The sequence below is a fragment of the Ahaetulla prasina genome, chromosome 11 (assembly GCF_028640845.1).
Source record: "Ahaetulla prasina isolate Xishuangbanna chromosome 11, ASM2864084v1, whole genome shotgun sequence".
Taxonomy (NCBI): domain Eukaryota; kingdom Metazoa; phylum Chordata; class Lepidosauria; order Squamata; family Colubridae; genus Ahaetulla; species Ahaetulla prasina.
In genome coordinates this window covers 12,717,161-12,743,542 of record NC_080549.1, presented here as the reverse complement: position 1 = coordinate 12,743,542, position 26,382 = coordinate 12,717,161, and the positions used below count along the sequence as shown (strand labels likewise).

At 45.5% G+C, this 26,382-nt stretch overlaps 2 protein-coding genes across 8 annotated transcripts in view; one reads left to right on the top strand and one right to left on the bottom strand.

Moving 5' to 3' along the window:
* The window catches only part of SRPX2 (sushi repeat containing protein X-linked 2), a 31,140-nt gene extending 13,336 nt beyond the window's left edge, over nucleotides 1–17,804 (bottom strand). Inside the window, exons 1-4 of one of the 7 annotated variants that reach the window (XM_058154553.1) lie at nucleotides 17,533–17,804; nucleotides 15,182–15,322; nucleotides 5,203–5,286; nucleotides 2,075–2,266 (exon numbers count right to left, since the gene is read on the bottom strand). In XM_058154553.1, coding sequence (XP_058010536.1) covers nucleotides 2,075–2,266; nucleotides 5,203–5,286; nucleotides 15,182–15,251 — 346 coding nt within the window. In that variant the 5' untranslated portion in view covers nucleotides 15,252–15,322; nucleotides 17,533–17,804. Of the gene's footprint in view, nucleotides 1–2,074; nucleotides 2,267–5,202; nucleotides 5,287–6,303; nucleotides 7,930–15,181; nucleotides 15,323–17,532 lie in introns of those variants that run through there. The other 6 variants (XM_058154556.1, XM_058154554.1, XM_058197223.1 and 3 more) reach the window with 6 other exon arrangements.
* A 4,343-nt stretch (nucleotides 17,805–22,147) lies between these two features.
* The window catches only part of TSPAN6 (tetraspanin 6), a 25,625-nt gene continuing 21,390 nt past the window's right edge, over nucleotides 22,148–26,382 (top strand). The window contains exon 1 of the mRNA XM_058196845.1: nucleotides 22,148–22,457. Within this exon, the coding sequence (XP_058052828.1) occupies nucleotides 22,371–22,457 (87 nt within the window). The 5' untranslated portion in view covers nucleotides 22,148–22,370. The remainder of the gene's footprint in view (nucleotides 22,458–26,382) is intronic.

Genomic DNA, 26,382 nt, shown 5'->3' with positions numbered 1-26,382 from the left:
CTCCTCTCCAATGGCTGTGAAGCAGACTGTATTAAGACTGAACAACTGGGCCAGCACGAATGTCGGATGCAAAGAAATCAGGGAGCAGGACAGAATTCAAACATACTACAAGTGTATTTCGTGCAAATATACACAAGGATCAAGGCAGTCAAGGTGAATAGGCGCCAGATAAAAGTCAACGAACTTCAAGGAGGGCTGGCTTTAGGTCTCTTACGGCGACATAGAGATTCCAGACTGATGATGCATTTGACTCTGCCTTCAGGTTCAAACTGGTCAGCTCCTACAATGAACTTGAAGCTGCTCCTAATCGCAGTCCAGCATTCTTGTGGCAATACCGCTGTCAGCGTTATTGTCAACCCTGAAGTGAGCCTGGATGAAGTCACCTTGGAGGCTTCAGGGTTGCTAATCGCCTTGATCTTCTGTTCCCTCCTTTTCAGGATACTTTGCACCAGTGGTGGGATTCAATTTTTTTTTACTACTGGTTCTGTGGATGTGGCTTGGTAGGCGTGGCAGGGGAAGGATACTGCAAAATCTCCATTCCCACCCCACTCCAGGGGAAGGATACTACAAAATCCCCATTCCCTTTCAGCTCCTGGGAGAAGGATTTTGCAAAATCTCCATTCCCACCCCACTCTGGGGGCACTCTGGGGTGGTATTTGCTGGTTCTCCGAGCTACTCAAAATTTCCACGACTGGTTCTCCAGAATCTGCTGAATAGCACCCCTCGTGTTCTCCACCATTCATGGGAATAACCTAATGATGAACCTCTTCATACAAACAGTTTTAGGCCAAGCAAACCAACCAAGCGGGGCAGGGGAAGGATACTGTCAAATCTCTATTTCCTCTCAATCAACTGGGACTCGGGAGGCAGAGAATAGATGGGGGCGGGACCAGTCAGAGGTGGCATTTGCCAGTTCTCTGAACTACTCAAAATTTCTGCTACTGGTTCTCCAGAACTGGTCAGAACCTGCTGAATACCCACCTCTGCTTTGCAGCCAAAGCTAAATAGTTGGGAGACCATTACTAGATACATTTCCTCCAAGTTAAAGTCAAAATTTACTGACTGCGGTTTTCATCCAGTTGCATAGGGCTTAAATCCCATCCTTTTAAGAGTCTGGTGGCATGATTTTGGTTCTATTCCAGTTTTCCAAAAAGACCAAGAGTCAATGGGATAATGAAAATTTAGGCCAGCATATTCCCAGAAAATTTAGAAAAAGGACTAGTTCAAGTATTTTTCTAAAGAAACTGTTGATCTTGTTCAGACATTGTGCTAAGCTATGGTTTGGTTTTAGATATCCATAGTGATATCGGTAGTGTGTGAATTTGGGCTATTTCCCCTAGAATGGAATGGAATGGAATGGAATGCAATGCAATGCAACGCAACGCAACGCAACGCAATGCAACGCAACACAACACTGCATAACAGAATACAATATAACAGAATAGAAAACAGAACAGTATAGAAAACAGAACAGAAAATAGAATAGAACAGAACAGAACAGAACAGAACAACAGAGCAGAATAGAACATAGGATAGAATAGAACAGAACAACAGAACAGAACAGAACAACAGAACAGAATAGAATATAGAATAGAACAGAACAACAGAACAGAACAGAAAATAGAATAGAATAGAATAGAATAGAACAGAACAACAGAACAGAACAGAACAACAGAACAGAATAGAATATAGAATAGAACAGAACAACAGAACAGAACAGAACAACAGAACAGAATAGATATAGAATAGAACAGAACAACAGAACAGAACAGAAAAGAGAATAGAACAGAATAGAACAGAACAGAACAACAGAGCAGAACAGAACAACAGAACAGAATAGAATATAGAATAAAAAATTAATTAGAACAAAACAGGACAGGACAGGATAGGAGCTGGAAGGAATCTTGGACGTCTTCTAGTTCCATCAAATTATGTCTTATTATAATCCATAAGCCAAACTCTTGTCTGCTTAACTTGGTCTCTTGGTGGCTTGATGGCACCCACCCAACTGATAATGGATTATCTTGGTGTTGGTGGGGACTGACTTCAGAGGGGAACCTGAGCTAATACTCACGTCTACAATAGATAATCCCAGACCAGTGGCGGTTCAATAAGCATTGCACAGACCTCGGGCCAACCAGGCGATACCCACGGTTGCAGGAGAGCGCACAGCGTGTCCCCAGGCTGCTGCGGTAATTTCCTCCACGGGGTGAATAGCAGGTAGCCTCCCCATTGTAAATGATTAGCGGATGACACCACCGAGGAACTAAGGGGAGAGGGGAGAAAGAAAGGACCGTATAGAAGATCTCTTATGATCTCAGGCATGACTTGCTTCTGTAGAACTGTCAGTGACTCTGCTCCAGCTTTGACAAAAAGATGGAGCTGAAAAACAAGGTTTTCTTTACAGTGATGGCCAAATCATGCTTTCCTACTCGGTGTAGGTCCATTGTGTCCTATGTTGCCAATTAATATTATAACACATTGTCATCTGGTTCATTATTTGTATGGTGTAGCTTTGTTTCATTGCAATTTATGGATGGAACGAAAATTGGAAAAGGCAGGATGTGTTGTACATACAAGTAATAGATAATGGTTCTATCATAACCCTAGAAAAAGAGAGGAAGGATTGTCATGAGCATTATTTCCTTGCACTATCTCAGTCCTCCATTCAGTTTATTGTCTATTCTGACCAGAAACTCCTGCAAGAGGAGATGATGGATTTGACCCAGTCTATGAATCATGAAAAGGGATGCAGTGGCTCAGTGGCTAAGACGCTGAGCTTGTCGATCGAAAGGTCAGCAGTTCAGCGGGTCAAATCCCTAGTGCCTCGTAACGGGCTGAGCTCCAGGTCCTTGTCCCAGCTTCTGCCAACCTAGCAGTTCGAAAGTAGGTAAAAAATGCAAGTAGAAAAATAGGGACCACTTTTGGTGGGAAGGTAATAGTGTGCCGTGCACCTTTGGCGTTTAGTCATGCTGGGCACATGACCACGGAGACATCGTCAGACAATGCTGGCTCTTCTGCTTTGAAATGGAGATGAGCACTGCCCCCTAGAGTCAGGAACGACTAGCACGTATGTGCGAGGGGAACCTTTACCTTTACGAATCTAGACTATAGCTAATCAAGGAGCAAATGCCTGACCACAATATGTGGAGACATGTTGTAACGTAGTGATAAGTAAAAGGTGCTCCCTGCCTGCTTAACAGATTTCTCTCAGTCTTCTCTAAAAATGTCCCTGGTCCGAAGACAAAGATCTAAAGAATGACCATAGTTTTAACATTTCCCCAACCATCTGTCCCTAATTGGACATTTCATTTTGAATTTGGGAACCACGGTAAACAACTTTTGTCTGGATTATTAATTCTCCTCTGAAGATCAGTTCTACTTTTCTGCTGGAGTTTTACAGCCACAAACTGTAGCTACTGATGGTCCCCGCAGGATCCCATGGTCGGCCAGGGAGGGTTAAACTAGGGGAAGGAAGGAAGTCTGGGCCGTAATAGCTCAGGCTGTTAGAAGCCTGTTATTAGAACACAGCAGCCTGCAATTACTGCAGGTTCAAGCCCGGCCCGAGGTTGACTCAACCTTCCATCCTTTATAAGGTAGGTAAAATGAAGACCCAGATTGTTGGGGGGGCAATAAGTTGACTTTGTAAATATACAAATAGAATGAGACTATTGCCTTACACACTGTAAGCCGCCCTGAGTCTTCGGAGAAGGGCGGGATATAAATGTAAATAAATAAATTAAAAAAAAAAGTCTACTTATGGGGGTTCTAAGGAGCAGTCCTATCCTGGTCTTCCAAGAAGGAAATTCCAAGTGAGAACTTATATCAGTGATGGCTAACCTTTTCCGGACCAAGTGCCCAAAGCACCCAAACCCCCAAAATGCAATGCGCGCAGTGCCCCTGTGCATGCGCCCTGCCTCCATGCATGAACACGTGGCCCCTGCATGTGGCCCCCCCTCCCTGCATATGCGCACTCCCCCCCCAAAGACTAGCTGGCCAGCGGGAGGTGCGTGTGCGTGCACAGTGGAACTGAACTAGGGCAATGGCTTGTGTGCCCGCAGAGACGGTGCAGTGTGCCACCTCTGGCACACATGCCATAGGTTCGCCATCATGGATATATATCATCAATATAGGAGAAAGTCACCCCAACATTGTAAACTTGAGGATTGTAAACTATGGTGGCCCGAGTACTCTGCCAGCGAAATGGGTTGCCGATCCCCGTTTTAGGCTGGGATGGCCTCCTGCAACCCTCTGCCAGCGAAAATGGAGCATGCAGCCCTCCCGAGCTCTGTTTCGCTGGCAGAGGGTTGCAGGTGGCCGTCCCAGCCAAAAAACGGAGATTGGGAGCCTGTTTTCGCTGCAGAGGCACCACGGGCTGGTGCTTCACTGTTTCCAGAGCGGCCCCGCGGGCCAGATCTAAGCACGCCATGGGCTGGATCCAGCCCATGGGCCTTGAGTTTGACACCCCTGACCTAGAGCAATGTTGCAAAGAACTTGAAATGGCCAAGTCTACCTGCAATTTAATTCTTGCAATTATCTCCTGATGACCCCCACTGTTGTGTCCTCCTTGCCTCCGTCCGAATGGTGGCTTAATTAGCCGGCTCTTATCAGCTCTGGCAGCAAAAGAATCAGCGTCTGCCAAGAGCCCTCGATAGCAGCCAAGACGCTGGCGAGTCACAACTTTCAGCTCTAGTCAATCCATGGATTTGCCTGATAAAAAGAGACACACCAGCTCTTGCTGCCTTTTATATCCTGTGGGATGTGGCTCCATGACTCAGCACTTCCTAGTCCTGCCCCTCCCCTGCTTCTGTTGTTCCCTTCTCTCCTGCCTACGAAACCTAGGATTCAGCAAAGCCTGATTGCTGTCAGCTGGGTCTGCAGGCGTGGCCTGGGGCGGGGGAAAGAGTCAGGAGAAGGAGGCCTCATTATCTCTTTCACTTGACCTGCTTCCGGCTCCTGGAGCTGATCCAGGGAGGCCGGTGCTTCTGAGGTAAGTCCTGACGGCCCTTCTCCCTCACTGTTCAAATCACTTTCTGGCAGCAGGCCCGGCTCCAAGGCACTTTCGGGCATGGGGCCAGGTTCGGGGGCGGAAGCCACAACACCCACCTTGAGAAATGAATGTCCACTCCAACAAGGTGGAAGGACCAGATCTGACACTGCTGGGGTGTCGGAACAACAAAGTTCAGAATGGCAGTTGGGTACCTTGATAATCTGGAGCAGGGACACTGGAAGCTTCTGTATGGTACACGTCGTCAGTTTGACTTTCTTCCACGGAATATCTAGACCCTGGGGGGGAGAAACGAAAGGGAAAGCATAAAACCTAGCACAAGATCTTCCTCAAAATTGTCCATGTCTGATAGCCATGTAGGATTAAAGTGCTGCTGGGGATCGGCGCAGTGGTGAAATCTAAATTTCTTTCCTACCGGTTCTATGGGCGTGGCTTGGTGGGTGTGGTTTGGTGGGGGTCATGTGACTGGGTGGGTGTGGCTTTGTGACTGGGGGATCAAAAGACAGAAACTCACTAACAATGTCCTGTTGGAGCAGGGTTGGACTAGATCAGAGATCTCCAACCTTGGTCCCTTTAAGACGTGTGGACTTCAACTCCCAGAGTTCCTCAGCCAGGTTTGCTGGCTGAGGACTCTGGGAGTTGAAGTCCACAAGTCTTAAAGGGACCAAGGTTGGAGACTCCTGTACTAGGTGACCTCCAGGTCCTTTCCAACCCTGGATTATCCTCTGAAGCTGCATCTAGTGCCAGGTTTATAATCCTTCCTTCCTCTCCTTTTTCCTCCCTCCCTCTCTCTCCAACAAACCGCCCCCCCCATTTTTTGCTTACACCCACCCCCATTTTTTGCCTAGTAGGCTTTAGCTTTTTTGCCTTTTAAAAAATGCTTTTAAAAGTAAAAAAAAAAAAAAAGGCTCTGACGATTGCGTGACTCAGCTGGGCATGGGAGGGCCAGCGATTTTTGCTACCAGTTCTCCGAACCACCCGCCGCCATTGCTACCGGATTGGCCAGTCTGGTCCGAACCGGGAGCATTTCACCCCTGGATTGGTGTCACCAGAATGCAGGGTGGGTTTGATTTAAATCAAGCCAATTTAATTCACGATTCACCCATAAAAAGGCTTGATTTAAAACAACTCGATTTAAATCGTAATTTTTAAGGAGCAACTGGCATCTCTGTCCCGCAGCGGCTCCTCCTCTGACCCGCTGTTGATTCACCAACTGTTGTGTTTGCACCCCATGAGCTGGGCCTCCTCCCAGAAAGTGACTTGGAAAGTGAGGGGAAACGGCCATCAGGACTTACCTCGGGAGCACCGGCTCCCCTGGCTGAGCTCCAGGAGCCAGAAGCAGGCCAGGTGGAAGAGATAACGAGGCCTCCGTCCCCTGACTCTTCCTCCCCAGGCCACGCCTGCAGACCCAGGCGTGGCAATCAGGCTTGGTTTCATAGGCAGGAATGAACAACAGAAGCAGGGGTGGGGCAGGCGTAGGAAGTGCTGAGTCATGAAGCCACACCCCACAGGATATAAAGGCAGTGAGCACTGCTGCGTCTCTTCGTAGCTGGCAAATCAACTGATTAACTGAGAGCTGAAGTGACTCACCAGCGTTGAGGGAGATATCAGAGAACTTGGCAGATGTTCGCTATTCTGCTACCAGAGCTGATAGTGCCAGCTAATTAAGCCATCACTCGGATGGAGGCGAAGGAGGACAGAACATCGATCCTCCCATTCACTTTAATGGGAGGGCTGGTGATGCGGCAGTGAGGCAACAAGGTGAGGGACGTGGTGGGCAACAGGTGAGTGGAGGCCCACTAACAAGCACTGCCATGATGGATCTGAAATGACAGGTGCTCTTTCAGCGTAAGAACTCATTCTTGCTGTTAGTTAGAATCCTTAATATGATTATTTGCAAGCAAGATGAAGGCTTCCTGTTCGGATTTCACCACTGATACAAAACCAAAAGTCTTTTACTAAGGTTTTACTAAAGGATTAGAGTTTCATCATTTTGTGCTCTAATGAAGGTGACCCTTGTAAAATTAAGCTTTCCGCTGCTCAGGGCAATTGAATAAACTTCATGTCGGAGAGTGAAGATAACTATTTATATGTATTGCTAGTTTCAACATGAAGCTATTGCTAGAGCAGATCTTCTCAGAAAAGAAGTCCTGCAGAAATATCATTTCCCCCCCAGCAACCACTGTAGATTAAGCGCCTTCTTATCTATGAAGCCACAGGAGTGACTTTGGAAACAGTTAGCGGAGGCAGAACTTAAATCTATTCATGGAGCTCACATTGTGGGCTCGTGACTCTCCAGGTGGATTTCTTCCAATGCCTGGAACTGCTCGCTGTGCCAAGGTGTGGTTTGGTTAACCATGGTTGATTGATCCCATTGGCTGGATTCACACGCTGCGCAAAGCCACAAACCACGTAAGGGGTTAGCAATGTTCTGCAAAACCAGCCACAGGAGGAGAGCTTTTTGTTTATGGATAAGGGTTTCTAGGTTCTATCATATCTCAAGACCTAAAAGGGACACCTAACATCAAAAACGTCATCAGAAAAGCACAACAGAGAATGTTCTTTCTGTGCCAACGAAGGAAGCTCAAACTGCCCAAAGAGCTGCTGATACAGTTCTACAGGGGAATGATTGAGTCAGCAGAAACGCAAGGGAGTAAAATAATTCCCGTGGCAAATCGCAGACAACCGATTTGGATCCTGAGTGAATGAGGAAGCCCTGGTGGATGGCATTTAAACCCAATGAGGTCACGTTTCCTTTGGGTTACTTCCAGAGATGGTATTCAGCCGGTGGATTGGGCATTAACCCCATGTTTTGCATTTTGTCTGTTTTGTTTTCCAGGATGTGTTTTCTTCTGTAGAGGGAGGATGCCTGTCAGCTTTGGAAGCCATACTAGGCCGAAGGCTTCCACACGCTGCCACTTTCTCCTGTGTGGGAAAGTAGGAGAAGGTGGGCGGGGGGTTGGTACAAGGGTCCATTAGACATAATAACATTCTTTCTGCCGGTCAAGGTCAGGCCAAGGCTGCATCTGGAGAAGGAGTGGTTGGAGTAATGTCTCGAGATGGCACGTGTTGTGACTCCAGCCCCCGAACCTGGCCCCATGCCCGAAAGTGACTCAGGAAGTGAGGGGGAAAGGCCGGTAAGGCTTACCTCGGGAGCACCGATTGCTTTGGCTCGGCTCCAGGAGCCAGAACCAGGCAAGTCAGAGGACGTAATGAGGCCGTCATCCCCTGATTCCTCCCTTCCCCAGGCTACGCCTTCAGACCCAGCTGATAATAATAATCAAGCTTGGCTTGACCCGCGCTTCAGAAGATTAGAGAGGCGGCATCATCAAAAGGAAGGGTGGGGCAGGAGCCCCACCCCACAGGATATATAAGGAGCTTTGGGACTGCTCTCACTCCACGGGAAGCAAAAGTTTAGCTGAACTGTTTCAAAAAGAGCTGAAAGTCTTGCTACGTGAGTCTTGAACTTTGGCAGGCAGCTGCGATTTCTCTGCCAGGACTGATAAGAGCTGTGAATCCACTGGCTGAAGGCCAGCTTGTTGCTCCAAAGTGGGGAAGGAGACAGAACAGCATGGTTGGTAATTGGAGCATGTGATCAGCAGGGGAGTGAGGGGGTGGGGATTTTGGAGTTTGTCTTACTGAGGGAAAACCCAGATCCCCAGATTCGGAGTTCATCCAGCTGTGCCAGTTTACCTATGCTAGTAAAAGAACTTTGAAAGATGTTTGCCTCAGAGTCTTTTCTGCAGGAGAGGGTTTTCCCACCCACCCCGGCTCTATGCCATCCTATTTAGGCACCTTTTTTGAGACCTGGTGCCTGCTTGTACGTGCACACTCACATTTGCAAACCGGTAGGGAAAGTAAGTGAATATCACCCCTGGTTACTTCCCATTCCGCATGATACAGTTCGTCTCCTCCATGGCCGGTTCTATTTTCTGAGTCATGACGATTCCCCTCTTGCAAATGCTCCTGTGTCTGTTCATCTAATTTTAGCTACACGCGATTGAAATGAGGCACGTTTTATTTTTGCTTTAACCCTGAAACTGCGTGCATCTTGTTAAGCCAAATGCCAGATGTTTTTGGCTTGCTTTGTGAGTCTCATTGTGCTCCTAAGTGGAAGGATGCTGAGGCTCAGTGTAGGCTGGATGCCGCAAACCCTAGGGCAGCGGTTCTCAACCTGTGGGTTGCGACCCCGTTGGGGGTCGAATGATGATTTGCCAGAGGTCGCCTAAAACCATCGGAAATATGGGAAGTATACTTGCGAGTCGAAGAATCGCGCTCCAATGGTTGACTCCACAAGCTATCTGCAGGCTCTTCAAATTGCTAGCCAAATTCGGCTTCAGGCGCGATGAATTAAAAAAGAGAGAAATCTTTGCTCTGATGTCTCCCTCTCAAGCCAGCTGCAATCACTCCCAATCGCTAGCCTAATCTGGCTTCAGGCGCGATAAACTTAATAGGGGAGGAGTCTCCGCTTTAATGCCTCCGTCCTCAAGGCAATCGCAAGCAGTTCAGATCGCTAGCCAATACGGCTTCAGGCGCGATAAATTCAAAATGAAAACAATTTTACGGTTGGGGTCGCCACATCGTGGGGAATTGTATTAAAGGGGTCACAGCATTATAAAGGTTGAGAACCACTGCCCTAAGTAGAAGGACGCTGAGGCTCAGTGTAGGCTGGATGCCACAAACCCTAGGGTGAACATCCCAGCGCCATTCCACAAGGGCTACAAAGCATGCTACTGAAACCGGTTTATTATTATTTTATTGTTTGTGGGGAATCTGACTGGAATGGACCGTTTTGTTTTTCTAGCTTGTTCTGGGCTAAGATGTTCTTCACGGCTGGGAGAGAGGAGCAGATGAACCAGAGAGAGACGAAGAGAAAGTTCTACTCTAGACACTACTGCGCAGATCAAAGATCACCAAGGCCTCTGGTGGCTCAACAGACTAAAGCAGTCTGTTATTAACACAGCTGCTTGCAATTACTGCAAGTTCAAGCCCCACCAGGCCCAAGGTTGTCTCAGCCTTCCATCCTTTATAAGGTAGGTAAAATGAGGACCCAGATTGTTGGGGGCAATAAGTTGACTTTGTATATAATATACAAATGGATGAAGACTATTGCTTAACACAATGTAAGCCGCCCTGAGTCTTCGGAGAAGGGTGGGATATAAATTCAAATAATAATAATAAAAAAATCTTAGAAAGTGCACGGCTAGTTCGTTTCCCCACTTAAAATTCCTCGAGTATCCAAATTTCCAGGCCACTGGCCTCAAGGGAATGTCTAATGCCTGCTTTACCAGCATGGAAAGGGTTGAGTCAGCCTTCTTGACAAACACAGTTGTGGTGTTTGTAGAATTTAATGTCTCCTCTGTGGAATGCAGAAATTGGTCTTTCCTCTCTGGCTCCAGCTTAGTCTTGGAAGCTATGTGTGGGGCTGAGTTGGACAGCATCAAAAGTCTTGGAATGAGCAGAGTAAGCCTGCTACTCCAGTAGACCATCAGCTGTGTTCTGACCTAGGCTCCCTTAACAAGCAGGAGGCAGGAATTGATCCCCGGCTAAACCTCTTTTATTTACACAACTGTGAATTATGTTCATTCACAGTCAGCAAGGCTTGTCCAAACTGTTTTTCAAAGGAATATTTCTCAACACACCTTATCTCGTTTGGCAAGCTGCCACATAATTTGTTTCTAACCGCAGTACAAGGCAAAACTAGGCACAGAGTCTCTCAGAGTCAGGGAAAGAACGAATTGCTTCCTGCCAAAGCCCCCTTCTCGTTTGCTCCTCTTTTATTTCCTATGGGAGGGACCAATCACCTCCAAGGTGTGGCTTTACTCCCAAGTCGACCCTGCTTTCTAAGTTGTTCTTGTCTTCTGGTAGCTCTGCGCATGTGCACCCTGGGGACAGGCTCCACCTGTTCTTCTACCTTGCTTCTGTCTAATGCCCTCTATTCCTTTGACACAGAGCCTTGTCTGAGCTTTACCCAGCCCCAGGACTGGCCCAAGTTCCTCCCCAACCTCCTTACTCTCCGACTCTGCTGCCAGCTCCACTGGCTGCCGGGGGGCTACAACAAGCTGTTTGTAACACAACTTAAGGTAAGAAGAGGACACAAAAGTCACCCCCCCCCAAATGACAGGGAAAGGATAGGGAGACAGAGAGATAGTGCTGGCAAATTCTGCTCTCACCATATAGATTTTATTTACCGCTAATGGTGCAGCGATACCATCCCTTATGTTCTCATGGATAGACTGAGTCACTGAGAAACACAGAACATTCCCCCCCCCAAAAAAAATTAGTCAATGAAAGGGACAAATACACAGCTAGATCTGAGACTAGATTGAAAGGCGTATTGGCAATGATCAGGTGGCATTTTTGCAATAAGTGTGCTCTTTGGTGAAAATAGTGACTCAGAAGGTCTAATGAAGATTCTCCGTCATCCACGTCATGGTTGTTCCAAACAGGGGTGAAATCTAGCAGATTCTGACAGGTTCTGGAGAACCAGTAGCGGAAATTTTGAGTAGTTTGGAGAAACGGGAAATACCACCTCTGGCTGTCCCCAGAGTGGGGTAGGAATGGAGATTTTGCAATATTCTTCCACCAGGAATGGGGATTTTGCAGTATCCTTCTCCTGGAGTGGGGTGGGAATGGAGATTTTGCAGTATCCTTCCCCTGCCACGCCCACACTACGCCCACCAAGCCACGCCCTCAGAACCAGTAGTAAAAAAAATTGAATTTCACCACTGGCTTCAAAGGTGCGTTTCCAAGAGGCAACTGGACTTCTTTTGTTTTCCTTCAAAGACGTTTCGCTTCTCATCCAAGAAGAACTGAAGAAGCTTCTTGGATGAGAAGCGAAACGACTTCGAAGAAAAATCAGAAAGTCCAGTTGCCTCTTGAAAAAGTGACTCACTGGGATAGTGACTCAGAAGTTCTATTTTAGTATTTCTGGACAATTGGGACAATGAAAAGCTTTTGCTATCCCACCGACCTGGCCGAGTTTCCGCTGAATTCTACAACAGTGGCAGAAGCTTTAATCTGATTATTCGGTGAATTGATTAAGCATCATTTAATCATCTCTCTGTTAATCAGAAGAGCACAGCTTGGCTACCGGAGGACGATGGAGCTGCGTTGACCCAGCAAACCCCTTCTTAGTCTAGAAAACTGGGGCTTAAAAGAAGAGGCACAATCTTTTAATTCTCATGCACATGGAGCCAAGCAAATCGGCAGCAATGTTTCCAAAACCTTGTAATCCACCGATGAGGGAAGAAAGGTACTCCCGAAAATATTTGCTTGTTAGCTGTGGTGATGTATGGGTTTTTAATAAGGCACATGGGCAAAATTTGCTAAGGAAGGGGGAAAAATGAGTGATTTCCTCCCACGCCTTGAATTGGTGGTGTCTAACTGCTGTAGACTGACCATTTGCCAAAAACCCTCTCATTGGCCTGAAGCGAGACATGGAAACTTTTACAAAAATATAGCATCTGTTCCTGCGACCACAGAAAAGCCGTGGTGTGGGAAGAACTATATTTACTCATTTCAAGAGATACCCCCAGTCCTGTAGGCTTATGTGTGCCTGTCTCTCTTAGCCTGTCAGAGTAGAATTCCAGGTTCCGTTTGGGGGCTAAAGAATAAATGATGCCTATTCAAAACTATCCTTCCATTGCTTAACTTCTCGAGTTTTTTTGATTGCCACTTTTGAGGCAGAAATCCATCCAAGCAAGGGTGGGTTCTACTTTCCTTTACTACCGGTTCGCACGCACAGAATCCCCTTGATGACGTTGGGGTGGGTGGGCGGAGCTTCCCGCCGGTTTTACTACTGCTTCTATAGAACCGGATAAAATCGGGAGCAACCCACCACTGCATCCAAGGTATTCTCTAGGTAGTGTGTGGCCTTTGCAGGCCAGGCAGAGGTGGGTCATAGAGCAATACTAGCTGGATGCCCGTGTTTCACTACGAAACAATGTGATCGGGTGTGATAAATTGACACTTAAAGCTTGAAACTTAATGTAGAAGATATAACTCCGTAGCATCAGGGGCATGTTAATATAAGGCAACTAGCAATTGGAACAGAGGGGGAGGGGGAGTAGAATGTCCCAGCTCCCAGGCCGGATGAGTCATGCGCTGGCCACGCCCATGCCTGGTTTAGCAAAGGGGTAGTAGTATCAGAGCGTGTTAATATAAGGCAACTGTCAGTTGGGACAGAGTTCCTTTCAGGTGGGGAAGGAGCATAGAACGTCTAACGCCTTAGCATCAGAGCGTGTTAATGTAAGGCAACTGGCAGTTGGGACAGAGTTCCTTTCAGGTGGGGAGTGGGAGTAGAACGTCTAATGCCTTAGCATCAGAGCGTGTTAATATAAGGCAAGTGGCATTTGGGACAGAGTTCATTTCAGGTGGGGAGGGGGAGTAGAACGTCTAATGCCTTAGCATCAGAGCGTGTTAATATAAGGCAGCTGGCATTTGGGACAGAGTTCATTTCAGGTGGGGAGGGGGAGTAGAACGTTTAACTCCTTAGCATCAGAGTGTGTGAATGTAACACTGTATATGAAATGATAATGATCTAATGTTCATTTTGAAAAATCCTTTTTTAGCGAGCACCTAGAAGCCAAGAGGAACATACGTGCCAAATTTCAAGTTTATAGGCTTTACCCTTCTGGAGATTTCATGATGAGTGAGTGGTATTTGGCTTTTATATAGATACTCCCTGCCCCATTATAAAGTCAGACAACTGATTCATTTCCATTAATCTTGATCCACCCTATTATCCAGCAGGGAGAAACTACCATATGGTCACTTTATTTATATATGCCTGGATTGGCACATCCTGCTAAGCTGGGATTTGTTTTCACTATGCTTTGTTAAAATGACGTCGCAGTAAGTTTTCACCAGGCCCCAAACAACAACAACAAAAATTGCACTGCTGTTCCATTATCAGTGACATTATTTCAAGAGACTTGGGGGTGGGGTGGGGGGGTGAAGTTGCAGAACTGAGATTAAGGGTCACTCGTGATCTACTTTCTTTACCCTTGATCTCTGGATCTGCAGCCTTAACAAAATAACAGAGTTGAAAGGATTTTGCAAAATAGGTTCAGGTACATTTTGGCTTCCTGCTACAATGATCTAAAAGGTAAAGGTTCCCCTCGCACATACGTGCTAGTCATTGTCGACTCTAGGGCGCGGTGCTCATCTCCATTTCAAAGCCGAAGAGCCAGCGCTGTCCGAAGACGTCTCCTTGGTCATGTGGCTGGCATGACTCAACGCCAAAGGCACATGGAATGCTTTTACTTTCCCACCAAGGTGGTCCCTATTTTTTCTACTTGCATTTTTACGTGCTTTCGAAACTGCTAGGTTGGCAGAAGCTGGGACAAGTAATGGGAGCTCACCCCATTACACGGTAGCACTAGGGATTCGAACCGCTGAGCTGCCGACCTTTCGATCGACAAGCTCAACGTCCTAGCCCTTGAGCCACCGCGTCTACTTATCCCTTAACTGATTCAATGATCATGTTAAAATAACTGTCCATTCAGTAGACCAGGGGTTTCCAACCTTAGTAGCTTTGCTGGCTGAGGAACTCTGGGAGTATATGTGTGATTTGATCCTAAGATCAGCTATAGAGGACAGAACAACAGAGCTGGAAAGGACCTTGGAGGTCTTCTAGTCCAACCCCCTGCTCAAGCAGGAGACCCAGACAAATGGCTATCCAGTCTCTTCTTGAAAACGTTCAGTGATGGAGCACCCACGATTTCTGAAGGCAAGCCGTTCCGCTGGTTAATTGTCCTCGCTGTTAGACAGTTTCTCAGCCTTAAAGATGGTGCCTCTCCATATAACAGAAACAGCACCAGAACTGATCTGAAGGTGTTATTGTGGATTAGACATTGGACCAGGGGTGAAATCCTGCAGGTTCTGACAGTTTCTGGCAAACCGATAGTTGAAATTTTGAGCAGTTCGGAGAACCGGTAGCGGAAATTTTGAGTAGTTCAGAGAACCGGCAAATACCACCTCTGGCTGGCCCCAGAGTGGAGTGGGAATGGAGATTTTGCAGTATCCTTTCCCTGCCACACCCACCAAGCCACACCACGCCCATCAAGCCACACCCACAGAACCAGTAATAAAAAAAATTGAATTTCACCACTGCATTGGACTGCTGTAGTCAACCATCTCCCTCCGCAGCTGTGCTTTGTCAGTACTCACCTTCATGCCAGGTAGAGACCACCAAGGTGGGCCAGAGAAGCAGGAAGACGAGCGATGCCTCTTGAAACATTTCTGCATTTAAGAGGAAGGTTGCAGCCAGCAGAGAAATACCAGCATGCCTTTGTGGGTTGGTAATTCAATCTAAAACCAAGGGGGGGAAAAAAGGCTTGAGGTTAGTACAAGAGAGAGGCAAGGAGAATGGCTGTGTAAAAGATGTAAATTTGGTCTGCACATTTACTCATGTAGCAGAGGCTATGTTTCTTGCGGAAGAAGGGAAGGAGACGTGCTAGAATATAGAATGAGAGAGTTGGAAGGGACCTTGGAGGTCTTCTAGTCCAACCCCCTGCTTAGGCAGGAAACCTTACACCACTTCAGAAAAATGGGTATCCAACATCTTCTTAAAAACTTCCAGTGTTGGAGCATTCACAGCTTCTGGAGGCAAGTTGTTCCACTGATTATATATTCTAACTGTCAGGAAATTTCTCCTTAGTTCTAAGTTGCTTCTCTCCTTGAGTAGTTTCCACCCACTGCTTCTTGTCCTGCCTTCAGGTGCTTTGGAGAATAGTTTGACTCCCTCTTCTTTGGGGCAGCCCCTGAGATACTGGAACACTGCTATCATATTACCCCTTGTCCTTCTTTTCATTAAACTAGACATACCCAAATTCCAGCAACCGTTCTTTATATGTTTTAGCCTCCAGTCCTTGCAAAACCAGAATCTTTCCCGAAGTTTTTAGTATTTTACCTTTTCAAGTTTTGAATTTCAGGTGGGTATTGAAAACAAATCCCAACAAGTTTTGAGGGAGAGACTCCGGATAAGTGGAAGATTACACCTAGCACCAAGCTGATCTCCTCCAGAGAAAGTAGGAAACCCACTGAGGACCTAAGAGCGATCCACCCAAAGGGGAAACCACTACTGCAAGTTAAAGCACATGCTTACTCCATGCTTAAGGAGGCAGCACGCAAGCAATTGCATTAAATAAAATACCTGCGTGTCAAGAAGGTATGATGTTTCCCCACCTTAGGCTAAGGCTACAAAGAGGCTGCAAGAAAAATTAATTGGCAGAAGCTCAAAAGAGAAAAAAAAAGCTAAATACAATAGGTCACGATTCACTTTATTATCCAAAGAGGGAATGCTGCTCCATAGGAATATTAAATCCACTTTTTAAGTTAGGTAGATCCAACTTTGCCTAAATTCTGGGTTATTTATTTATTTATTTATTTATTTTATTCAATTTTTATACCGCCCTTCTCCCGAAGGACTCAGGGCGGTGTACAGCCAAGTAAAAAATCACAGTATCAATATTAAAAGAGATTAAAACAAACATATTATAAAGTGGCCAGATTTAAAACGAATTAAAATATTAAAATATAAATAACCCAATAAAATTTTAAGCCAATAAAATTTTAGGCCAGTCCTGCTTGAATAAATAAGTGCATTTTCAGCTCACGGCGAAAGGGTTAGTTGGTGAGGACCAGGGCAGGGAACACAATTCTAAACATACTTGTTTTCCGACAAAGCATTTGATCCGCTTCAGTAGACATAACTGACTTTCTGCTTCCATTGGTGTGTTTTTTTAAAAAGTTGCTCCTTCTTATTGCCTTACTGTGAGTAACAGACTATTTTACTGTCCACCGCAAAGCTCATATTTTTTAAGCTGCATTGCGAAACTCTCTTGGAAAGAACACCCTTTTGTTCCATTACATAAATAAATCACTCTGTCTGGACACAAAGCCCTTTAGATGGATTGTACCGGACATTTAGAGAATCCAAGATGGGGAAAAGGAGAAACAAAGACGCCAGCATTATCTAATCCAAAATGATAAACCCATTCAGCATTATTACACATCCACATGTCTAAATGGGTTAACACCCATCAAACTCGCACTAAAAAATATCACATAATTCTCTAACCAGCATCACCAGATCAGGGAGCCTTACAGAATATAGAATAACAGAGTTGGAAGGGACCTTGGAGGTCTTCTAGTCCAGCCCCCTGCTCAAGCAGGAGAACCTATACCATTTCAGACAAATGGTTGCCCAATCGCTTCTTAAAAACCTCCAGCGATGAAGCACCCACAACTTACGGAGGCAAACAGTCCACTGGTTAATTGTTCTCACCGACAGGAAATTTCTCTTTTAATTTTAGGTTGGGTTTCCCTTTTTTAGTTAAGCTTCCATCCACAATATCCCAATAGCTTAAATGCTGCCTTCTGATTTTTAACCACACCACCCCTTCTGGAAAATAATATCTGAATGACTGACGGGTTTCTTAAACAAAAGTTTAAGAACTTCAGAACTTTGTACAGGGGAGGGAAAAGTTTATTTTTGTGAGTCCCCCCCCCCCACTTACCGGTCTCCTGCTGCTGGATGTGCAGCGATCTTCCACTGTTCCTTTCTCTCACGCCATCCAGGAAATCCGTCTTAACTCGCTGCAAACTCACTGCAAAAGGAGCAGGCTGTTCTTTGACAGGTCAGGGGGTTGGGCTAATGCTGCCCAGATGTGGGGGCAGCTGAGGCTGGCCAGAGTCTGCTTTTAGGAGGAGGAAAAAAAAAAAGAGAGAAGTGGCGGCTGAAAGACACACTTTCCTAAGAGGCTCACTCAGCTCAAACAGCTCCAGCAGGCAAGGGCCGGTCGGGAATCTTTCCAGATGCGCAGCCTGGAAGATGTCTTGACGTGCCAAGGGAAGGTTGCGAGATCAAAGCGACCAGCCAGGCGGGCATGTTTCTTCTCTGAACTTTTAAGTGCAATTCTCGCTTCGGTGCCAGCCTGGTTTCTCCAAGGGGAACGGCGTGGGAAGGCTTGAGAGCTCAGCCCGGTTTGAGAGAAACTCTTAGCTTTCAGATTGTACGGGTGCTCCAACATTGGAGGCTTTTTCACAGATTAACAGAGTTGAAAGGGACCTTATAGGTCATCTAGTCCAACCCCCCCCCCCCGCAGGAGACCTTACACCATTTCTGACAGATGGCAGTCCAGTCTCTTCTTGAAAGCCTCCAGTGATGAAGCTCCCACAACTTCCAAAGGCAACTTCTGTTCCATTGGTTGGTTGTTCTCACTGTCAGAAAGTTCTTCCTTATTTCCAGGTTGAATCTTTCCTTCTTCAGTTTCCATCCATTATTCCTTGTCTGGCCATCAGGGGCTTTGGAAAATAGCTTAACCCCCTCCTCTCTGTGGCAGCCCTTCAAATATTGGAAGACTGCTATCCTGTCTCCCCTGGTCCTTCTCTTCACTAGACTGTTGTTGTTGTTAGTTGCGAAGTCGTGTCCAACCCATCATGACCCCATGGACAACGTTCCTCCAGGCCTTCCTATCCTCTACCATCCTCTGGAGTCCATTTAAGCTCATGCCGACTGCTTCAGTGACTCCATCCAGCCACCTCATTGTCTGTTGTCCCCTTCTTCTTTTGCCCTCAATCTTTCCCAGCATGAGGCTCTTCTCCAGTGAGTCCTTCCTTCTCATTAGGTGGCCAAAGTATTTCAGTTTCATCTTCAGGATCTCGCCTTCTAGACTAGCCATGCCCAGTTCCTGCAACTGTTCTTCATATGTTCCAGCCTCCAGTCCCCTAATCATCCTGGTTGCTCTTCTCTGCACTCTTTCTGGAGTCTCAACATCTTTTTTATAGTGTGGTGACCAAAACTGGATACAGGATTCAAGGTGTGGTCTTACTAAGGCTTTATAGAGTGGTCTTAGTACCTCCCTTGATCTTCTCTGTATCCCTCTGTTAATGCAATTTATGATTGCATTGGCTTTTTTGGCTGCCGCCTCACACTGTTGGCTCATATTTAATTGGTTGTCCACTAAGACTCCAAGATCCCTCTCACAGTTACTACTATTAAGCCTGGTTTCACCCAGTCTTTTTAAAGAAGGAACTGGACAACCATTTCTCCAGAATGGTTTGGGCAGTGGATTGGATTAGAAGACCTCTTAAGGTCCCTTCCAACTCTGTTATTCTGCAATGAAGCCATTGCCTCCAACTCTAAGAAGGCAGAGGGAAGGGAGGAAGCCCGGGCGGAAATCTTTATTTATTTGCTCGCTCGCTTGTTTATTTAAAAGTATTGGCTGCCTAACTTATTCTGGACCTCGTCCAAAACCACAAGAAAAAACAACAACCGGAAAACCAGCTAAAAACAATAAACAAGCAAGTAGCCCAGACTACTGTAAGATGATCTAGTCAAGAATAAAATAAACAAGACGGGCCAGGAGATGAATAATTGCAAAAAATGCTGGGGAATCAGGTCAACCCAGGAGGCTTTTTAACATTTTAAAGGAAGAACTGGATTTTGCGGAGCAGGCAGATGTTCAACAGCCCTGATTCAGCAGATGCTGGATTCCACCTTTCATCCAAGATGGATTTTTGTAGCTGTCCCAAAGGTGCTTTCTTGTTTGTTTGTTTTTTCTTTTCTTTTGAAGTTGTTTTGCTTCTCATCCCAGAAGCTTCTTCGGGAGAGTGGGGAACGGAAGTCAGAGCTGAAGAAGCTTCTGGGATGAGAAGCGAAACGTCTTCAACAGGGAAATCCCCCCCCCCAAATGTCCAGTTTATTTTATTTATTTATTTGTCAAATATGTATGAGATAACAGATATAAGTATAAACATGATTATGAATACACGAAATGGATACGAATAAATGGGGGCAGTAGGACAGGGACGGTAGGCACGTTGGTGCGCTTATGCACACCCCTTACAGACCTCTTAGGAATGGGGTGAGGTCGACAGTAGACAGTCTAAGGCAGGGTTGTCCAAACTTGGCCCCTTGAAGAGTGGTGGACTTCAACTCTCAGAATTCCCCAGCCAGCATGAGCTATAAATCATGAGCTTCAACCACAACAATACATGAGCACACAATAGATTTAAACTTAAAGTGAACCCTCCAATCTTGATTGTAGAAAATATGACTTCAGTAACAGAGTTGTTAATGCCTGGAATGCACTACCAGACTCTGTGGTCTCTTCCCAAAATCCCAAAGACTATCTACTATTGACCTCACCCCATTCCTAAGAGGTCTGTAAGGGGTGTGCATAAGAGCACCAACGTTCCTGTCCTAATGTTCCCTTTGGTTGTATTCAATTTGTGTGGTTATTTCATGCTTATATTTATATATATATAACAAAATAAATAAATAAATAAAAATAACAAATAAATATGAGCAAGTTGCTGGCTGGGGAATTTTGGGAGTTGAAGTCCATCACTCTTCAAGGGGCCATGTTTGGACATCCCTGGTCTAAGGTTAAAGTTTTGGGGGTTTGGGGATGAAACCACAGAGTCAAGTAGTGCATTCCAGGCATTGACCACTCTTGTTGCTGAAGTTGTATTTCCTGCAATCAAGTTTGGAGCGGGTTTACCTTACGTTTGTATCGATTGTGTGCTCATGTATTATTGCGGTTGAAGCTGAGGTAGTCATTGACAGGTCGGATGTTGTAGTAGATAATTTTGTGTGCTTATGCTTAGATCGGACCGAAGGCGACATAGTTTTAAATTGTCTAATCCCATGATTTCAAGCCTGGTGGCATAAGGTATTCTGTTGCGAGCAGAGGAGTGGAGGACTCTTCTTGTGAAATATTTCTGGTCTTACTCAATTGTATTAATGTCCGATATACAGTGTGGATTCCAGGGAGACGAGCTGCATTCGAGAATTGATCTAGCAAAAGTTTTGCATGCCCTAGTTTGCAGTACAATAGAAGAAGCTACGCATCTAAACAACCCCTAATGCCTTTTTGGCAATGCTGTTACAGTGAGCTCTGGCATGTAGATCCTTTGAGATGAGGACTCCAAGGTCCTTGACAGAGTGAGGGTTGTCTACCTAAGCTTAACTCATAGAATCATCTATTGTAATGTCCTTCCTGTCAAAGACTACTTCAGCTTTAATTGCAATAATACAAGGGCAACCAAAGGATTTAAACTTAATGTTAACCGCTTTAATCTAGATCGCAGAAAATATGACTTCTGTAAACAGAATCATCGGTGCTTGGAATACTTTACCTGACGCTGTGGTCTCTTCTCATAATCCCAAAAGCTTTAACCAAAAACTTTCTACTATTGACCTCACCCCATTCCTAAGAGGACCATAAGGGGCGTGCATAAGCGCACAAACGTGCCTACCGTTCCTGTCCTATTGTTTTTCTTTTCTTCTTCCTATATATATGCTTATACCTCCTTATATTTACTCATATATGTGTTTATTTACTATATAATCTTTTTGTATGATACCTACATATATTGTTGTGACAAAATAAAATAAATAAAATAAAATAAATAAAATCGTATCCGCCCAGCTTGTATTTGGTGTTCTGATTTTTTCCCCAGTTTTTTCCCCCCCAGTTGCTTTGTTTTTTCCAGTTGGTTTTTTTTTTTCCAGTTGCTTTTTTTTCTCCCGGTTGCCTCCTGAAAAAGAAAATAAAAGCACCTTTGGCACAACCATGAACTGGATGACTGAGAATCTCTCCAGAATTCTTGCAGCTATTGATGCAAAAACCCAATGGGGGGTGGGTGGGAAATTTTGTTTCCCTCGGGGGTCCCCTGAGCCCACTTTGATCTTTTAAAAAAAACCCGAAAACTTTTCCCAATCCCTGGCTGCTGGTGGACTGGCGCCATCTGACGGTGCAAACAAAGCTTTTCTTTGCAAAATTAGCCCCTGCGGTGCAGCTGCTAAACTTAAACCAGGGGTCTCCAACCTTGGTCCCTTTAAGACTTGTGGACTTCAACTCCCAGAGTTCCTCAGCCAGCTTTGCTGGCTGAGGGACTCTGGGAGTTGAAGTCCACAAGTCTTAAAGGGACCAAGGTTGGAGACCCCTGACCTAAACCACGTTGAGGGGAGAAAAAACAACAACAACCCAGCGAGACGTCGGAAAAAGCCGAAGGAGGCTCCTTGCTTCCTTTTCGGGATATCCCGGAAAGCCTCGGGTGGTTCCGATTGGGTTCGGAATCTTCCGGCAAAGCCCTTGTGGGAGGTGGGGGATTGGATTGTTGGATCGGCGTCGGCTAACAACTTACGCGAGGGTCCCTCTTTCGGCAAATTCCGGACAGGCTCGGCAGATCCGCCGGGATTTGCGATTGGCTGGGAGAAGACGCCTCTCTGCTTCGGCGTTTTCCGGGAAGGCTCGGCTCGTTCCGTCCTGACTGGAACAGTCGGTCGTCTGGCTTGGTTTGGACGAGCGGCGGAGCAGCGGAGCGACGGGCTCCCGGGACTCGGGCAATGGCATCTCCTTCGCGTAGGCTGCAAACCAAGCCGGTCATCACCTGCCTGAAGAGCGTCCTCCTCATCTACACCTTCATCTTCTGGGTGAGGAAGGGGGGGCTCTAAGGAACAATGGGGGCGGGCGGAGGAGGGGGTCCCTCCCTCCCCCTCCCCCTAGTAGATGGAAGTGGGGGAGGGGCTTTTCCCTTTCTCTCCTTCCCTCCCCCAATCCCTTTTGCAAAGGGAGGGGGCGCCTTTTGCAAAGAGAAGAGGGGAGGGGGGGAGAAGGACTACATGCCCCATCATGTGTAGGTAGCAACAGCCCATGATGGGGCTTTTTGGTCTCCCCCCACCCATTGCCTGGAGGCAACCTGGCCATTGGCTTAGCACCTTGTGCAAAAGTAAAAAAAAAAGAAAAGAAAAAAAGGAGGATGCACAGTAGTTTTTCTAACCCCAGCAGTTTCTCAAACTTGGAAATTTGGAGATGCAGGGACTTCAGTTCCCAGAATCCCTCAGCCAACGTTTAGCTTATTTGCTTAGGCATTGCATGTGATTTTTATTGTATTTATTTATTTATTTATTTATTGGTCGTACATATTAGATAATACATGTAAGTAAAAGCACGAATTGAATACATAAAATGAATACAGTGAAACGCTGGTGCTCTTATACGCACGCCCCTTCATGATGGGAGTATCATGCAGCGAACCAGTTTTTTTCCTTGCATGCGTTTGCAAGCTGAACTCTGCATCTAATAATATTGCTTGGACGAAGGCTTGTCCTTCCTTCCCCTTGCCCTCTGCTTTGCATTTTCCTTTGCCACGCTTGCAAGCTTGTGGCGAAAGGGGCTTGAGGTTGTGTGAAGGGAACCCAATGCTTGTTGTGGGAAGTCATGGCTTAAAACGAGGAGGGTGTGAAACACTCAAAGAGAAATTGTAGTTTCAGACCTTCCTTTATCCTGCGAACTTTGGAGTTGGAGAATTTGTTCTAACCAGAAAAGAATAATAAAAATAGAGGAAAGGTTGTTGATCTCAGGTGAAGGTGGTGTTTTTAAAGTTCTCTGTCAAGGGATGAGATAATCTGGGAGTAATCAGGGTTCCAAGTTCAGCCTTTTATTTTTTCCCTCCGCCCTCCAGCTTGATCCAGAGTTGTTGGAACCTTGGAAGTTGCAGAAAGTTTTGTAAACTGCACCCAAGGAGAGAGACTTACACACCGCAGGAAGAAACATCTCCTCCCTCTTTTAAATGGGCCTCTAAAGACATTCAGGGAAGAGAAGGGAAATTCACGCTGTCTCACTTCTCAAAGAAATGCCTAGCCTGTTTCTTTTCCCACCTCTTCCTCAGATCAACAATAAAGATATTTCTGGTGGATGTGACACACAGCCTGATGAAACAGACACCCCCAAAAAACAGCAGAACATCCCCACATTTCAACACAATGAAATAATAATTCAGAAAGTTTTCACCAACCCTCAAAAGTCCTCCATACGCTTAGTTAAACAAATAATAGCATCATCGCTTATTTGAAGGTGGAACCCCATCCTTCAAGGAAAAAGCTCAGCTCTGAGCCTATACTTAGGAATAGTCAGCCTCTCTGATAGAGGCCAGGCCCAAGGTCTTGCGTCTTTCTACTTTTCTCATTTAAAAACACACACACAAAAGTTGCCAGTTTGCTTTGCTGGTGGTGTTGGTGTTGGTTTTTTTTTGGCTGAATAGCAATGTGTGGAATGCAGTCAGTAACCATGTCCTTTCCTTTCAACATTGCTGCTCCAGGCTTTGGATTCAGGTGAGTGTGTTTTTTTTTTCCTCCAGGGAGTAGTAGAGTCGGTCTTTTGAACGCAAGGCGCTTTCGTTTTTATCACTTTTCACAGAAGAGAAATGGAAGGAGATCTGTGTACGTGGGAAGTGGAAATGGGGGCAGGCGGGGAAGCGGGATTGGGGGGAGGGGGGAAATCCCCAAGGGCTCGCTTTTTAAAAATTTTTTTAAAAAATTAAAAAAATTTTTTTTTTACAAACATATCCCATCAATGTGTGAACAGTGTGGCACTTGAGTGTCATACATTCTAACACAAATAAAACTAGTAAAATTAGTCATGGTTATTGCATTCTGCAACCCAACAAGACAGACGCAGACTTCAGAGGATAATTAGAACTGCAGAAAAAACAATGGCTACCAACCTGCCTTCCATTGAGGACCTGTATACTGCACGAGTCAAAAAGAGGGCTGTGAAAATATTTACAGATCCCTTGCATCCTGGACATAAACTGTTTCAACTCCTACCCTCAAAACGATGCTATAGAGTACTGCACACCAGAACAACTAGTCACAAGAACAGTTTTTCCCCAAATGCCATCACTCTGCTAAACAAATAATTCCCCAACACTGTCAAACTATTTACTAAATCTGCACTACTATTAATCTTCTCATCGTTCCCATCACCCATCTCCTTCCACTTATGACTGTATGGCTGTAACTTTGTTGCTTGTATCCTTACGATTTATATTGATATTGATTGGTTCCTGGTTGCTTATTTGTATCCTATGACTGTCATTAAGTGTTGTACCTTAGGATTCTTGATGATCTTTTCTTTTATGTACACTGAGAGCATATGCACCGAAGACAAATTCCTTGTGTGTCCAATCACACTTGGCCAATAAAAAATTCTATTCTATTATGTATTTCTAATAATGATACACAATTATAATAGGTTGCAATCTGTCATTATTCAATTATTCCTTGTTTTCTCTTATTGTTACTTTTATTATATAACAGTGTCTACACTAACATTCCCCCTTCTCTTATTTCTATTCCTTATTCTAACTTTTGATCATATCACCTTTTACTGAAAAACATTTTCTTTCTATCCTACCTAACTTCTAGTCATGCCACCTGCCTTAAAAAAAAAGCAAAGAAAAGAGAGAGAGAGAGAGAGAGAAAAGCAAAAACAAATCAGAACAGCGACAAAAAAATAAATCATCTATCCATCCTCTCTTGTCCGCTTCGATACTTTAGTTGCTATGCTTTTTTAAATTTGCCTCCCACATTCTTCTCTGGGATCTTTGTCTCTATTTGTAACTGCTTCTTGACTATTCAATCTAGGTATTTCTCCCACCTCTGCCCTCTTCCACTGCCTAATTTCCAAAATTTCTGCCCGGGCCCCCATCTCCTACAAGGGCTCGCTTTTGAAGGACTTGGAGGAAGCTAGTTGTACAATGAGACAAATCCTAAGATACAAAACACTGTGTAGTAGTGGGAAGTGAAAGACAAAACAAAACTTCATCGAGTGGTTAAATCCTTAGTTTAATCGAATCCTCTACTATGCAATTCAATTGCACGCTTCCTATAGGATGGGGAGCGTTGTTGGCCAAAAACTTTTAAAAAGTTAAGAGAGTTTTTAAAAAAACGTACAACCTCTTTCCAGTGATGAAATCCAATTTTTTTTTTACTACCGGTTCTGTGAGGGTGGCTTGGTGGGTTTGGTGTGGTGTGGCTTGGTGGGCATGGCATGGGAAGGATACTGCAAAATCTCCATTCCCACCCCACTCTAGGGGAAGGATACTGCAAAATCCCCATTCCCTCCCCACTCCTGGGAGAAGGATAGTGCAATATCTCCATTCCCACCCCAATTTGGGATCAACCAGAGGTGGTATTTGCCGGTTCTCCGAACTACTCAAAATTTCCTCTACCGGTTCTCCAAACTGCTCAAAATTTCTGCTACCTGTTCTCCAGAACCTGCTGGATTTCACCCCTGCCTCTTTCTGAATCCTTAGCAAGATGATGGGGTCCATAATTTTGGGAGGAAAAACCATCATGGATTTTCAGAGTTAGTTTGGTTTAGTGGTTAAGGCATTAGGCGAGAAACCCGGAGATTTGAGAGTTCCAGTTCCAATTTAAACACAAAAAGCCAACTAAATGACTTAGGGCCAATCCCCAGGAGACAGTGAGTTCTAGTCCCACGTTAGCCTTGGAAGCTGATTGGGTGACTTTGGAACAAATGCCAGAAGACTGTGAGTTGTAGTCCTGCCTTATA